Below are 16,662 nucleotides of genomic sequence, written 5' to 3' on the forward strand. Positions count from 1 at the left end.
AAATACTCAGACAGGATTGGTTTTTAACTTGAATAAGGTTTTGTATAAGCAAGTCTTGGTATATTGTTATTGCAAAACACAGTTTTAGAGACTAAACTGTCTCATTTTACAGCAAACAGAGAAAAAGTGAACATTATATCACAAATAATAAACTTTTTTTTATGTGTTGTGGCCTGTGACATTGTGAAAGAGATGTGAAAAGAAATACTTTGCTGGGAATGTTGAGGGAAAATCACTTCTCTACATCATTCATCTAAAGAAACAGAAATAGGGGCGAGGCGGGGCACCTTGGACATGATTTAAAATATTTTCTGTTTATTGCAAAGATATGTAGTATATTACTACCCATTTAGTAACAAGCTAACAGGGAAACTTTTACAGTATGTCAATATTCCAAATCCAGGTGTGGCCAGGCTTTTTTTTCATTGCAGGGAGATGATTTGCCTTTTTAGTGCTTGGAATAAATGTGAATACTTATATAGGCATTTTACAGTATGACTTTATCCCAGACCACCGCTTAACACCGCTTGGTCTGTAGATTCCCAGAAAGTGTTGAAATTAATTTTCTTGTTCTTGTTCTTTCCTTCTCCCTTCTTCTTCTTCCTCATTATTTAAACACAGGCCGTTCACATGACAGAGCACTTCTCCTCTGCTTTGCTCTTCAGCTCGGTGACGGTGGCCGAGGCCTTCTCCTTCAGCTGGTCCATGTCCATGTTCTGCAAGTTTTGAATCTGGCCCATGAGGGAGTCCTTGCCCTCCTCCTCCGTGGCATCCTCGTCCACCATCTTGAGCAGCTCCTCGGGCACATCCACGTCATCCCCGGCCATCTCAATCATGTTCTCATCCTGCTCGCTCTGCAGATGACAACATCAGGCGGAAAACACGGTAAGAACCCAGAAACACAGACACACGGCAGTAGAGGTTATTGCGTCATAGAACTGATTACAGATATTAAGGACAAGTTTTTTATACCTATGTGGTACCACAATAACTCCTCTTACTTGTAGCTCCAAACAAAGAAACATAAACTAGTTTACAGTAATGACCTCTCTGTATTCTACAACTGTATTTGTTCATTTCAAAATTTTGCTGAGGGAAGACAATTTTTGTTTTCCCTGTTTATAACAAAGACTGTATATTTATGGCACTGAATTATTATTTGCTGAAGTAAACAACCTAAAGACTGACTTAAAGGCTTTTTCCAGGATTAACTTTCTGCCTGCCTGGTTTCCATAACATTTCTGGTTCCACTGCCACACTCAGATCTGACAAACACTGTATATATATCTGCTATCTGGTTTAGCAGAGGACTTATCGCTAAGCTGAACTGTACACAAATCTAAAAAAGAAGAAAAAAGACCAATTTGTTAACCGTTTTTCAATTAATTATATTTCCCTCCTTTGATTTTACATTAGTTCCAATGTAACACATTCAAAATTTTACCATAAAATACATTTGACTAGGTTCTAATTTGAAATTTAAGTAAGCAACAAGGCTAACAGGCTAAAAATCTGTCTTAATCCACGTTCAACTGTCTGCACTCGAGGATATTCTGCTCTCGGTGTTTTCTGCATTTTTGCGGGAGTCTCCTTTCACTGTATTATCTCTGCACTTTTTCTCTATCGCATCATAGAAATTTAAATTTTTAAAGCCTTTCCAACAAACTAAATCTAATCACTTAATATCTGCAATAGTCATGCAATGGGCACTGTACTGTGACTACTTTAAACTTCAATCTGTGGGATTATCTCGGACCTGACTTAGTCTTTCCTCTCTGAATCCCAACGATAGTCTAAAGATATCTACTATAGTGAAGCACGAGACCCTAATTCCATTAGATGAACAACACCAACTTCCTTTTTCTATTCGTACTGTACACTTGTGTCGTGAAATTTATATACATATGTACATTTTTTTTTCTAGCTCATTTCTAGCATGTGTGTGTGTTCCCAACTCCCCACCCACTAAAAGAAGAGAATCCACACAACATGATGCCTTTGGGTGTCTTATTGTTGTGACAGTGAAAAGCCATTTAAAATGCTCATTTCAGCTCTAATAAAGACACTCTGGCTTTTGTCATTTGCTCTTTTTCAAACTGACATGCAATGTAAACATCATTCAAGGAAACATAATTAGATTTATATGTATAGTTTCCTGCCATTGTATTAATCATATATATGCGGTTTCAATTTAAAAAAAAATAGTGAAAAGAATGAACCCATTGTTTAAAAAAGAAAACGGAACACTAGTGTGTCTGGTGCAGGAGACCATTAGAAACGCCTCCAGCAGCCAAGGTCATCACTGCATTCAGATGAATAAAAATCACGGTATTAGAAACTGATTTTGCTCCTTTGCAATAAAAACACACAGTTCACTGCAAGCAAGGCTTCACCACTAGATTAATTTATAGGGTTAGAAGCCTCTGTGCTGGCATTTATCTTTAAAAGGCATAAATAAAATCCCAACATACCTTTTGTGCTCCTTCCATTGCAGCTTTTTATTCTTTAACAGTCCTTTTTTTTAATCATGCAATTGCTCAGTTTACATGCACTGAAGTAGATGCGGTTCTTTCTTGAAGCCACTTCACTCTGACTGTTGCTCCCTAATGAGCCTGGGACACCTGCTCAGCTGCATTTGGCTCTGTAAGACTCAAGGTGCAATATGGTACACATAGGCTAACGTCTCCAGGACGTTGGTCAAACGTCTTTGTCACTAATCTACTGGCATGGCTTCCACCTCCTGTTGTCCAGGCTGCAGCTGCCAGGTGCTGCTGTTAGATTAAGGCAGCCTAAACTATCCATGAAGCAGCTATTTGTTGCTCACACTTAGCTCAGTCATCAAATCCTGCTTTTTCTGCCACCAGGATAAAGCAATTATTCTCTTTAGTCTATTATTTTTATCAGTCCTTATTAAAATACTGAGAAAAGGAAAATATAATGTAATCAAAAAAATTCAAATTGCTCAAAAACTGCATCATAACTCTCAAGTTAAAGTAATGGGTAATGTTTTACTTTAACAACATTTTTCTTAGCACTTATAAGCAGTATATAAAGGCGTAACAATGTTTGAGAACACACTATAATGTACTTGTCACACATGTAAGTGTTAATAGAATGAAAATATTCATGTAATTCTCGGCAATTATTCAATTAACTCCATTCTGGGGTATAAACAGTCAATGAATGGCAACACTTAAAATGTCTTTATATCAGTTTACAGCTACATTATGATATGTTATAAAGCATTTGTATAATTTGATAGCGTGCTTATAAATGCTAAATACAATAAGGGGTTTACAGTAAAATGTTCCCTTGGATGTAATTAATTTAGAACTATTGTGCCTTTGTGTCCCCTGTGAGGAGAGTTTATTAATGTACAGTATTAAATGAAATTTTAAAATATGAGGGGATATAAACTATAAGGTGTTTACCTTTGGCAGTCTGTATTTTTCTCTGAGGCACACCCTGAGTGTTGCCCTCTCTGCCTTCTTGTGTAAGAAATCTGCATCTCTTTCCATCCTGAAATAGACATAAAAAAATATTATTGGTACAGTACCCTTTATTGTTGGTCACAAAAACATCCCATGTCGATTAAAGTAAAAATATTATCTCTGTTAATCTCTTATCTTGAGAATACAAAGGGAAAAGCTGCAAGAAAATACCAGAAAGGTGGGATTTTATGACCCCATTGTGTTTGTGCCTGAGCTGTTTGTCACTGGTTGAAGGGCAGTGTAATGACATTTTCAGCATCAGGATTTTCATAAAACAAAAAGCTTTTCCCAGTGTCTCGTTCTGATTTGCTTTCACTGTATCTTCATCTAACCTGATGTAAATAAACATCAGACTGATCAGATAAACAACAGAGAGGTAGTTTAGTTCATCATGACGTCCCATTGGTTCAGTCCACGTGAATATCATTATAGCCGGTAATCAAATCTGTACACAGTAAAAAGAAAATGAAATAGTTACTGTTAGGTTAGATCCATCACCTAATATTAACATCTAAAACTGTATTTTGAGCATCCATGCTGGTTTTGTTCTGGTTTTGTCTCGTTACGGTCAAATCAAGACTTTATGTAAATAGCTTCAAATATTTGACACGATTTTACTTTACTAAAATATTTACCAACACTTGTTGAAATATTGTCTTTGCGAAAGATAATTATTCCTCAAACAACAATCTGTAGTGTACTGTAAGTCCCTGAATCTGCTGGCTTCAGTAAAGTTTAAATTCAGTTACACCACTATTGGCTAACCTCTCTCATCTCCATAGAATATAAAATACACACTGTGACTGTATTTGTGTGTAACAGTGAAGTAAATAATATCAGGATATAAACATTTGTAACATCCAAAGCCAGTGGAAAACATTATTTCAGCATGTTTCTTCATTATTTCGTTATTAAACCTGCACTTTGTGAGAACCTGAGTACTCCTGTGTTTTTAAGGTGATATTCAGGTACTTTCCCTCAGCCAATTAAAGATGGGATTATTAGGCCAGACTGAGTCAGACAGATTTGAAATCAAGCCAAGATGTCGCAGCTTGAACTGTAGTGAAACAACAACACAGCGGACTGAGGTCACTAACAAACCATCAGCAAACCATGCATTTGTTAAAATGCTCTTTGCTTCAAGACAGATTATACACACACTTTGAAAGTTAGAAAGGAAGAAATGTAGTATTTCATGATCTGGATCTGTCCTTTTAATTTCCATCAAACATTTGTCTGCATCAGGAGACATTGTTGTAGATGTGAACACGTCACTAGAAATCTACAATTACAGAGAGTCATGACATTTTAAAACAATAAATTCATTCCCCAAACACAAGAGTAGAGAGGGTGGATTAATCTTGTTATGTAATACAGACTGACTGGATTTGATGCTGCAAAATCTTCTCAGTTTTACGAAAGTCCAAATTTGGATTTGTCAAATTTACACAGTTAACAATATTTCTTCAAAATGGCATTCAGGATGGATTAATCACACTGTTGCGAAGTGCACATTTTACTACTGAAATGTCTGCTTTAGTGAGAAGAACTGGACCCATGTACATGCCATTTTACATCTGCACACTGGATTGTTACCCATAACTGTTCTTGATGCAGAAACAGTTGACAGATTATGAGAGATGATTGATCCAGGTCCAGCATGACCTATAGCCTCAGTGGATTATTACGTAGAAAATTTGATTTGGGAAAAAAACAGAGAAAAGATCCACTATGGAGGCGCCGTGCTGTGACCTTCAGCAACAATTGCATCTCTCAAAAACTCATTGTAGATGCATGAAAATCATAAATTCATTGCCATTTACATTTAGTCGGGTTTAGATGCCAATGATATGGTTAAGTGTGGTTGCAAAACAGGGAAAGTTAAACAGTGATGATGTAGATAGTAGCTTGTCAAGGTCAGATTGTACACTCTGCAGCCATACTGTTTTCTGTGGACCAATGCCATGAATTCCTTATGGACTACTGTGTGTATTGCTACTTACTTCTCCTCCACCAACTGTTTTTGGTACTCTTCATACTCCTCGCGTGTCATCCCTGCTGCTTTGGCTGGATCTGAGGGGGTGGCCTCCTCTTCTTTGTCACCTCCACCACCAAGACCCATTCCTGACAGGGGGTTCCCAATCATGCTCTTGATCAAGAAAGCCATCTTGAGTTATGTGACTGTTTACTCTGCCTCTCTAGATGAAAATGATATTGCTCCCTTTATGGTGCCCTCCGCTTTGGCTTTTCCTATAGCTGTCAAATCCAGTGGTAGCTCTCTAGCTAACCTGCTGCTTGTCTATGGAGCCAAGGACACACTGACGATAAGCAACAGACACATACACACACACTTACACACACACACACAACATTTTGCCTCGGCCATAATCTGGATTTAATCCTCCCTGCTCCACTATACTAAGAGGCAGATGGCCTGTTTTCTCTATTTTTAAATCAAGCAGACCTTTGTAGATGTTTTTGTCTTTATTCATTTTGACGCTTTGTGCACTCTTTGGCAGGGCTAGGTGCAGCAATGAGCATAAAAAATAGTTTTGGAGCTGGGGGTCCTCGGTTTGTGACTATACACATATGCTGCATCCACCCACTGCTGCTTAATCATATTAGTAAAGTATGGGGCGGCCCGTGTGCAGCTTATACTGCTGAGACCAAGCAGAGCAGAGATAGGGGAGCAGGATTACAGTCTTGTTTATCCCCACTGGAGCCTCCCTTCATGCCGTGCTATTGTTCCGTGGGGGGATGATTGACAGGGAGGGTGAGTCATAGGGAGGAGACCACTCAGACTTCATTTCACCATATCACTCCATCATATCTGCAAGCTTGGAGCAGGACCTCTCAATTACCTCAGTATTTTGGAGCTGTCATATGTTTCAGAGTCAAATGTTTCAGAAATACTCATCTGGAGTCAAATATGTCTTATAATATCTGAAGTTATGCGAAATGTAAATCCACGTTTTGCTTTTTTACTTACTTTTGAAATCAACAGGTTTGGGATAGGGGTTTTCACAGAGTAGGAAAGTACAGAAAAAGAAAGCACGTGGAAGGAGGTATATATTTGGTTGGCCTCTTTTGCAGTGATTTGCATGATTTAAAGTCTACTATTCCTCGTGTTCCTGTCTGCAAAACTGCAGCATTGATAAATAGGTTTAAAGCATGAAAGAGATTCAAGGATGCTCAGATCTCCATTACCATTTGCTCTATTAACTTCACCTACATCTACATGCGTAAAAGAACCTGTAATACACACTATAGATTGTATGTAATTCATGTTCTGGTTTCTCAAGGAAAGAAGGATGTGCAGCAAACTGCTTCAGTGGCAGCATAATCCCTGATAAGCTTTCAGGTTTCCTCTGGCTGGAAATATAATCCAGTATTTTTGATATTGCCACAGTGTAGAGGCTTCAAAATGACAGTATAACACACTATGTAGCTGTGAGCGACTATGCAGAATAGTTGTATAGACTATTAAGTGTTATATGCTGCTTATCTCTAATTGCTAAATATTTGGGTTAACTGTAAACACAGAAATTACAAAAAAGAAAATAATAATAATATAAACATTATGTTCATTTGACCTGTCAGACATATATATTGTATTAACATCACCTGCTGCTCTTCTTTAGTGGTGCTCAAACATTAAGATGTACAACTACATATGTAAGTAGTGCAGCTGCTAACTGGGATAAAGACATATCCCAGTTAGCAGAAGACATATTATTCAGCGTAGATGCAGCTTGTGTGGCATGTGTCTCACATGAAAAAGCATTGAGCAGAAACCAGAGTAAGTTATGTTTTCTGTTTATGTAAATTGTTCTGGCAGAGGATATGTCAGATTCTGACATTTGCAAATCATTCATAACAGATAAACGGAGGCAGACATGTGCTGTCTGAGTTTTCAACACCAATAGTTCAGCATTATTTTATACAAAATTGCACATTTCAAAACACAGGTTCTTTTTGTTGTCAGTTCAGTTTTATGGAATGGGACTGTGGCAGATTTTAGCTTTTGAGAACAAAATCTAAGGATCTGACCAACTGAAAATACTGTAACAAACATATAACATCATGTTGGAAGTCCAGGACATGTCTCACACTAGCATTCATACACAACGATTTACTGATCAAATTAAAAATCTGCAATTAATTAAAACAAATTTCTTAAACAAAACCAAATTTTCCAAGTACAATAACTTACAGTCTGAAAATAATCAAACCAAAAAAAAAAAAAAATTACCAAAATGGACATTCCCTCATTTACAGACTTTAATTTCAGAAATACGTTTCATCAAAAGAACTTCTTTGCTGCAGCTTCTTGTTGACTTCTATCAGAGAAAAGAAAAAAAGACAAAAAGCGTTAGGGAGTCGTAAAGATCTGCAAGCACATGTACACAGAGCCACGTAAAAATAACGTCTTACTTGTACATGATGTAGCAGAAGAACAGGACGGACTGGACTACAACAAAGATTGCAAAATGAACAGTGGATAAGCAGGAAGGCATAGGAGGCACCTCAGGGCACTTTACAACCTTCTCAGCAGGATTCTGCAGGTGAAAACATACAGAAGAGAGCACAGTTCAGTCAACTGATCTATTTTATGAACTACTCTAAGTGAGATTCTACACTCTGATGTATACCTGAACGTTACGCTGCACCAGGTGCTCTACGTCCCTTTTGACTGTGTGCAGATGTTCCTTGATGTCGTTGAAGTGCTGAATGGTCTCATATGTTCCCATACCAGCTGCATTTCCCTGGTGCTGGGCTGAGCCGATCTGTTTCAGTGACTCGTAAAAGGAGTTTCTGCAGAGACAAAGAGAAGACACGCTAAGTGACAGTTTACAGGCCAGATACCACCGGTCTCTGTAGAAGTACTGTACTATAGACATTTACACTGCAATCAGTTCCCCAGTAGACTGAAATAAAAATCTTTAGTCCAACAACATTTTAATACTAATAAATATCTCAGCAAAATAGTCAGAAGGTTAACCTTTTACAATCTGATACATGTGTTGAGTGAATTCATGTTGGGAAACATGATGCACAGTAATATGCTGTGTGGTATCATTTATTTACCGTAATACAAACAGTCCAAAATTAATCTTTTAATCCCTATTCACAAGAGACTTCATATTCTCAAAAGTTTGAAAAACAGAAAATTACCATCTGATAAAAGAGGTCATGACTGCCAAATTAATCCCTTATAAAAACATGTTCTTATAACAGATTACAAGTACAGTAGGTTAAGAAACAGACCACAGAGGAACACTATCTGGACTATGCAATCTGCAGTCTCGCCATGGTGCTACATACAAACTTAAAATAGGGATTGAAAAAAAAAAAAGCATGAAAAGTGGAAGCATAAATTTGGTCACTGTAAATGTATTGTATTGTAAGGAACTTTATGTCTTGTGTTTTTAAAATAAGAAATGAGAAAGGCCTGACGCTTCAGGTGAAAAAAAAACATCCGCACATGGATGTGCTTTCAATAGTTGGACCATTTTCTCATAGTTACTGGTTGGTTAGTTAGTTTGGAACTTAATTTTCCCCCAGTGTTCTTGATTTTTTCTTGTCAAGGTGAGGCAGAGAGTTTCCCAAAATGTCAAACTATTCCTTTAAGTACCTTTGAGCTTGGGAGGAGGAGAATTGATGGTTGATAGGGTTAAAAGTCCTTGCCAATATCTGCTAATGGGATCCTGTTATGTTTCTATGGTAATATTCGTTACATGTAGTGTTTATTCTTTTCAGTCAGGTGCAGGGCAAAAAAGTCAGATAAGATCATTTATTTTGTGTCACTGCATCCATCTGGCTCTGGTTTGTGTGTTGGATTGTCTTCCTTTGAGTTACTGTTTCCATTTCCTCAAAATGTACAATCCAAATCTGTTACTGTCATGGCTCACCAGTTATTGAATGTGAAATAAGTAAATCTGTATCTTCACTTTCTATGTCACAACTAAATGAGGTTAAAATACAGTGTAAACCTTCATTCTCAGAGCAGAATGCCAATGTCTAAGACTGGATCATATTTCTCAACAAAATGTCATTTCTTAAAGTTGATTACTTACAGGGAGGAAGTAATAAGTTTCCCTTATCATCTTAAACACATCTAAGGCGATTAGAAAGAAAATAGTGACTTGACAAATGAAAGGAATTCCAGCAGCGTAAGTAGGAAGGCCCTGAGGGGGGACTGCGACAAGAAATTCAATTGGAGAGAAACCATGTTTTGCCTGTGTATGACAGATGTATTTAAAGACTACTAATCTGATAAGGACAAAATGGTGCTAAGATGTGGCCTTTTCTTGCTCGGCCACATGGCTGCAGTCTGAGAGGATGGCCAGGGATGACATATAAACAAAATCTAATTTGTTTCACAGAGAGGGGAAAAAATCTCCCTTGAGAAAGTAAGTGAGCATTTATTAAACCCTACATCTAATCTTCATTTACTACAAGTGACCCATTTATGAGCAGAAAGCCCTCCTTGGATATTTAGAGAGGCTGAGATGAAGTCCTATCATAAACTTGGTGTTTAAAAAGACGGGTCAGGATAAACTAAGCACTTAATCTACAAAGTAATACAGATCAGTCGCTCACATTAGCACATTAGAGGGAGCAGCTGCAGCCTTTTGCCAGGGTCATGAGCTTATTTACTGTCACCACCTTAAATTCAAATTACCACTCTGATAAGGTGCATTCTTAAAACTGAATCATAAAGTCTGTCTTTCCCTGCCATCCATAGGATATAATTCACCTACAGAAGCATTCAGGTGGAATGAACATGTGAGACAAGTGAGAGTACATGTGAGTTATGGGTCAGCCACATAATAAAGAGAATCATGTATGCAAAAAAAAAAATTGAGGATGAATGTCCAGTTGGATTTAGGGCATATAAACAGCTTGGTTTTTTTTATGATACATGAGACTAAGAGATTAATGTTACATAAAACAGAATCTTTAATATCTTGTGATTCTGATTAATTCTTTATGCAGATGGTGTGTTAAAATTGAGACACAATCAAACGGTAGCAGAAGGACAAATATGCCATTATTGAATAAATAAACGCTACTTTTTTGTTCATACAGTTGACTTTTGAAAGAGCATAAGCGTGCATAAGTAAAGAACTGAGGACTTTAATTTTCTCCTCAACAATTACCAGCTAAGCCAAAGGCTCACAATTATGCAGACTAGCTGGATATTTTATAACTTAATTATTTGTGAAACAGAGGAAAATAGTGATTAAAGTCCACTCACTAATCGACATGAAGGGTATTGAAGATGGTACTTTTGTTTAAATCTCCTGCGTGCGTAAAATGTCTAAGCCCACAAGCACCTTAGGCAAGCCGTACAAAAGCACAAATATGTTATTGACAAAATAAAAGCTCTAAACATCAAAAAATTACATTCTGTACACCTAATCAGGCTTACTCACTATAAGCACCGAAATCAAACAGTCATCTGAGTCTTTGCCATGGAAGGCGCACCATCATAAAATCTCTTAAGCTGTATTATCTTGGCATTAAAAATCTGTGCAGGCTGTCATCTGAGAGTGATAAGGAGACCATTTTTACTGTTAAAGAAGATTATAGCTGAGCATTACCATACCTATGACACTGTAGCTACTGTATGTCTCAGCAGTGACACAATTCAGAAATAATATGTTTTAAAAAACCCTGACTTTCTTACTCAGATACCTGTAAGAACACGGCAAAAATCATAAAATATCTGAGAATATATTCAAAAATATCACAAGCAGAGACAACAAATAAGTAAAATGATTTAGGGCTAAGGTCACAGCAGGGTGGCAAGGAGTCATTAGGTAGTGGACTGACTGCGTAAGAAGCTGTTACTGCAGCTGGATTATCAGGGAGGCAGACACCTGTGATGCTGCAGCCACTGCACCCTGAGATTAAATATGATTTAAGGGAATTAACCAGCAGGATTTCCCTTGTTTTTCTGGAGTATCACAGATCTTTCTCTCTTTATCTTTGTTGCAAAAACAACAGCTTGTTTTTAAGAGTGACCAAAGGTCAGCAACAAATGATGCCGTCGTTACTTACCTCAACTCGTTCAGGTTTCTGAGAACCTCCTGCTGGGTGGCTATGACAGAGCCCAGCTGTGGACTGGCAGAATCCACCTAAAAGAGCAATACAGCGCAATAGTCTGAAGATTAAACACTTTAGTGTTGACATTTGATAAAGCTGTCATAAAAAAGGTTTATAAGTTTTGATAACCTGTCATAAAAACTGTTTTACGTGAGCAGGAGGACACAGAAAGTGAATGATAAGTGTCACTTGCTTTTAAAGCATAACATAGTGCAATGTTTTCTGTGTTGTCACATTTTTTGAACAGGTTTCCAGTGGAAATTAATCTAAGGCTCGCAGAACAAAAACCTCTCAGTATCATTTGGATCCCTACATTTTTGTTTGTGTGAAAAGGGAATTTCTAGATAATAAGAAATGATAAATAATCCAGTACCTATTGCGAGTGTGTGCATCTGGTGTAAAAAATTTTGGCAACGATATGCCCACCTGTCCCGACTCGACATTAGTCCCCTTCTTGGCAATCTCATCAGTGATAACAGAGACGTATCTGCGCTGCTCGTCCAGGATCATAGCGAGCTGCCGATGGAGCTGTTTGATCTCTAGATGGATCCGGTTCTGGCCTTCAAACACCTGACGGATCTCCCGTTCATTCACGCTCTCATATAAGTCCTCAACTGAAGAGGAAAACAAAAATCTGAGATTAAAATCACTTAAAATAAAATCTGCAAACCTTTCATGAGATATTTCAAATATAATGTTTGGGCATGCTCATGCCTCTTTGAGTATATGATTCTGAAATTTGTACTTTTCAAACAGTTTATTTTCTTCCAATATAAAACAGATAAAGATAAGAACAATTTTACTCATCATGATTCATTTTTCCAACATATTTTACATTATTAACTGGGCCATTTGGTTTCAGAACACTAACTTGGCTCTCCGTGGACGTCTGGGTGCTCTTTCTGAAACTCCTCTTTCTTTTTGTCAAGCTCTTGCTGGAAGTTCTGAAATTCCTCCTGGTACTTGTCCTTCTCTTCTTTAGGAATCTCAGATTCAGGTGGGGGCTTCAATGGGAAAGACAAAAAAAAACCCCACTCTGAACTCAATGGAGGCCGTGCTTAGGCTATATTGTGCACATGCGTGCATGCGCACACTGAGACACACAGCTACAGAAAAGTAAACTGCACACACAGGATTGGGAAAGTATGAGGAGCTCTAGGAAAATGTACTTACCGGTTGCTGGCCTGGCTCTGTGAGTCTGAATAACAAGAAGGACAACACATCATGGTCATCTGATGGAGGAAAGAAATTCTGAATTAGAAAATGACAATAGAAAAATATATTCAAAGTCATGGTAGCACTGTACATGACAGGATAGTAATAACAAAGTAATGTTTTGGGATATCAGGTTTATTTTCTGCAATAGGGTGACAGCGGGACAGAAACGTGGGGGCAATAATGGGGTTACAACAGACTAATGGTCTCACTCTAATTAGGTTGTCAGGTTAAAAAACTATAAGAATGGGAAATATCACTTCAAATGTTTTTTTTGACAGTAATTAAGATAATGATAAGGTGGGGAAATATCCTGATGATAAATATGTGGCCATCAGTAGTTTAACTGCAAATTAGCTTGTTCATGCCTCCACTCCAGATGACTTTACATTTCTGCTCAGAGTATAGACAACAAGTCAAACTTCTGATCGACTCAGAGAATTGACTGTGGAGTTAAACTCAGAGGGCTTGAGGAGAAATGTGCCATCTTGCTTTTTAAACAAGTAAATGAGGACTTGCAGAGTGAGAATAGAGTAGTACCTGCTAAACCACCAGTGGCGGCTGAAATGCCAAAGAAGCCCTGACTGGGAATGATCATGTTGTCCACCTTTGTGCAGAACTCATAGTCCTCTTTGTCTGGAGTGAAACCATTGTTGATCATCACCTGAAGAGGAAAGAACAGTGCTGTGGCTAAAACATATATTCAGCTTCATACACAGGCAATAACCCTTATAACTGATTTCTATAACGTGAGTGTGTGTGTTTGCTGCTGTGTGTTCATTCCTTCTTACCGTCAGTGTCTTCTTGTAGTAAGTGATCTTGGCTCTGACCGGATATGGTTTATTACGGAAGTCTCGTAAACATGTGCCGAGGGCTTGTGTGGTGCCGTCACTGGATGAAAACAACAATTTTCAGACAAAAATATAACTATAACTTACATTCCTATACAGTACAGAGTTCCACGTGTGGGGGAAAATACAGTGTGATCAAAGTTTATTAGATAAGTGAATAACATTAATGCCCATGTATGTTTTTGTAAACACTCATTTTGTGGTATGGAAAACACGTTTAATTCTAAGACAAACTGGAATGGCACTGAAAAAGTGATTTAAAGCTTTCACTGGCCCGGAGGAGATTAGGAAAGATAGAGGATTATTTACTTTCCAAGCAAATACAATCATATTTCCTAATCTTCTTTAAGTTGTTAAAATTTGAGTTGGTGATGACATCAGAACAAAGCGAAAGAAATGTTTACTTACTTTTGGTGGTCATAAACAAGGTTGCCATTGTTTCCCACAACAATTATTGCCGGGTTATTTTTCTGGAAGCAAAATGAAAAAACAGGGAAACGCATTAAATCATTTTTCATCGAGTCAGTTTGATTTTAGGTAATCTTATGCCACAATATAAATCCCATAGCCGAGCACAAATAAGTAATATTCAAATGTGATGGTAAGTTACCTATGAAAGACTTGTTTTTTTTCAAGACAGCGATATATAGATGGGTGGATCATCTCGCAGTTATAATTAGTTCCTATATGACTACACGAGTTGATAACAACCAAACAGAATGCATCTTTGTGTGGCTAAGGGCCTTTTCAGTAGCGGAAGGTCGTTAAACTGGTTGTTTCCACCAAACAACAACAAAAATAAACAAAGACTGAAAACGGCTTCAGCTGTGAGTCTCTATGTCCAGCTCTCTTTCAGCACATGCAGTTTACAAACCTTCCCATGAAACTCTTTCAGGAGCACTCCTGGAAATATACATTAATCGATAAGGCAAAATAATTCTTGGAAAGTTGACACCGACCTTTCCATCATTGTCAAAAGAGTCAAAGAAGATTCCAACTCCATTCCACTGGTCGGCAGCTCCGTATACTGGACCGTCAAGGCCTTGTGTGACTGTGAACCATACAGCCTGTCAGACAAAGAAAACGTGTGCAATTGTTTTTTATCATTTCATTTCATTTTGTCATCTTTTGTCAGTTTGTATACTGATTAACTGTATACTATACAATATTCCCTAAAAAGGAAACTGGGCTCTTTCCCTGCTTTATGAACCCTCTCCCCTGCAGTTTCACCCCTCCTTACCAAACCGTCTGCTCCCATTCTGCCTCTTCCAGATACTCTAAAGGTCACCTCGGCCTCCCAGTGTTCAAAGTTGACTTTGTTTTTTGTCCACACGGAGCCCCTCTGACTCCTGAGGGATGGCGTAATGCGCACCTGGTCTGCACTAGGAATAGCATCTGGGATAGAGAGAAAAAGAGAGAGAGAGAAACAGGATTTCAGTAGTCTGACAGAGCCTGGCTCTTTCCTCCATGCCAGCTAACTTACAGCATTGTTATTACAGAGCAGCTCTATCAGGGTGTGCCTGCTCTCTAATCTCTGTACTGCCTCAGTACAGAGATTCCTCGTTTCCTTTGATTATTTGTTTGTACAGTCTACTACTCAAGCCCCATATAAAGATTTGCGAACTTATTATTATTCATCAATAATTCTGATAATCGGTTGATTGGTTATGTCACTACTTATTACTTGTTGCCTCCTTCTGTTTCATTTTATTGTAACTTGAATAACTTTTAGTTTTGGAGTCCTGGTCATACAAAACAAGCAATGTGATAAAAATATAATGGAAATATGTGAAGGGCAGTTTTCACTATTTTCTGACATTTTATAAACTAAACAACAGTTGATTAATCAGAAAACCCTGCACTGTAAACATAAAATTACCTAATCCAACCTTGCTGTGGTGTGTATAGGTCAACATAAAGCTGAGTCAGTGAACTGATAAGTCACCTATTGATTATTTCTTTATCATTTTTGTCTGATTGGACAGTAAACTGAATAACTTTAGTGTCTTGGATGTTGGTGGGGCAAAACAAACAAACTTGGGCGTCATGGTGAACTAGGGGTTTACGCCACTATGTAATCACAGTGTCCCGGGTTTGAGTCCAGCCGCAGACTTTTGATACTTCTATACCCTCCCAGTGTTTGCTGTTCATACAGAGGTGCTTCCTTGCACTGCATCATCCCCCTAGAGTTTACTAGGACTCTAGAAAATAGCGAGGGCATTTTTTTTTGTACTAAATAATCAGTTAATTTATTGATAAATAACACTTGGTTACAACCTTACATCAATACTGATGTAGAGGGAATGCAGTGTGATCGCATGCAGCACTTACTGAATGCTTCATGTCAGCAGCTGGACAACTTACTGTGTGATGCAAGACTCCAAAGGCCCATTTTGCAAGAGGAAAGTTCAATGCTTCACTTGCACGCATCTGCACAGACTCTTGCAGCGGTCGGAGCCTTTCTCTTACCGTCTTTAAATGAGCCCAGCACCAATTTATATATGTGACCGGGGACTCTGAAATTAGGCTAAGGCGCTAAAATAAATGCATTGCCTAACGCAACGTTTGTGAATGAACAACGCAAACCGCTGTCACCTCTAGACAGCAAGTGCGGAGCGGAAACACGACCGTTACAAACCGCAAACATGCACCAGCCTCAGCTGACCTCGGGCTTTTCTTCAGTCGTGAGCGTTGGGGTTAAAACATTAGGTGACCAGCAGCCCCGTGATGTTGACAGCTGGATACTAACTTACTTCCAGTGTGGATCCAAAAGGGGATTTTGCCGTCGGTCTGAGCCAGGTGCGGTCCTTTGAAGCTGTATTTGTACTCGAACCGGCGGTGAGGAGGCTCTTCGGACGTCGAGGCACCGGTGGCAACATCGGCGACACTGCGGTGAAATGTTAACGTGGTGAGAAAAGTTAATATCAACATAGGAGCGCTGGCAACCGGGCGCCGTGCTACGGACACCGCCATGTTTCGGTATCACTGCTGAC

At 38.5% G+C, this 16,662-nt stretch overlaps 2 protein-coding genes across 2 annotated transcripts; both read right to left on the bottom strand.

The window, feature by feature from the left end:
- Nucleotides 1–626: 626 nt before the first annotated feature.
- Nucleotides 627–5,658, bottom strand: cplx4a (complexin 4a). Its single transcript, XM_041059296.1, has 3 exons — nt 5,495–5,658; nt 3,432–3,519; nt 627–854 (listed from the first exon to the last, which is right to left on the bottom strand). Exons 1-3 carry the CDS (start codon nt 5,656–5,658, stop codon nt 627–629), a joined length of 480 nt encoding a protein of 159 aa, XP_040915230.1.
- A 1,647-nt stretch (nt 5,659–7,305) lies between these two features.
- On the bottom strand, nt 7,306–16,662 carry lman1 (lectin, mannose-binding, 1). Its single transcript, XM_041058148.1, has 13 exons — nt 16,423–16,662; nt 14,910–15,064; nt 14,629–14,736; nt 14,078–14,139; nt 13,610–13,709; nt 13,359–13,482; nt 12,777–12,835; nt 12,475–12,607; nt 12,030–12,217; nt 11,559–11,635; nt 8,144–8,306; nt 7,926–8,050; nt 7,306–7,831 (listed from the first exon to the last, which is right to left on the bottom strand). Exons 1-13 carry the CDS (start codon nt 16,640–16,642, stop codon nt 7,795–7,797), a joined length of 1,551 nt encoding a protein of 516 aa, XP_040914082.1. The 5' UTR covers nt 16,643–16,662; the 3' UTR covers nt 7,306–7,794.

This window comes from Toxotes jaculatrix, chromosome 16, assembly GCF_017976425.1.
Source record: "Toxotes jaculatrix isolate fToxJac2 chromosome 16, fToxJac2.pri, whole genome shotgun sequence".
Lineage (NCBI taxonomy): Eukaryota > Metazoa > Chordata > Actinopteri > Toxotidae > Toxotes > Toxotes jaculatrix.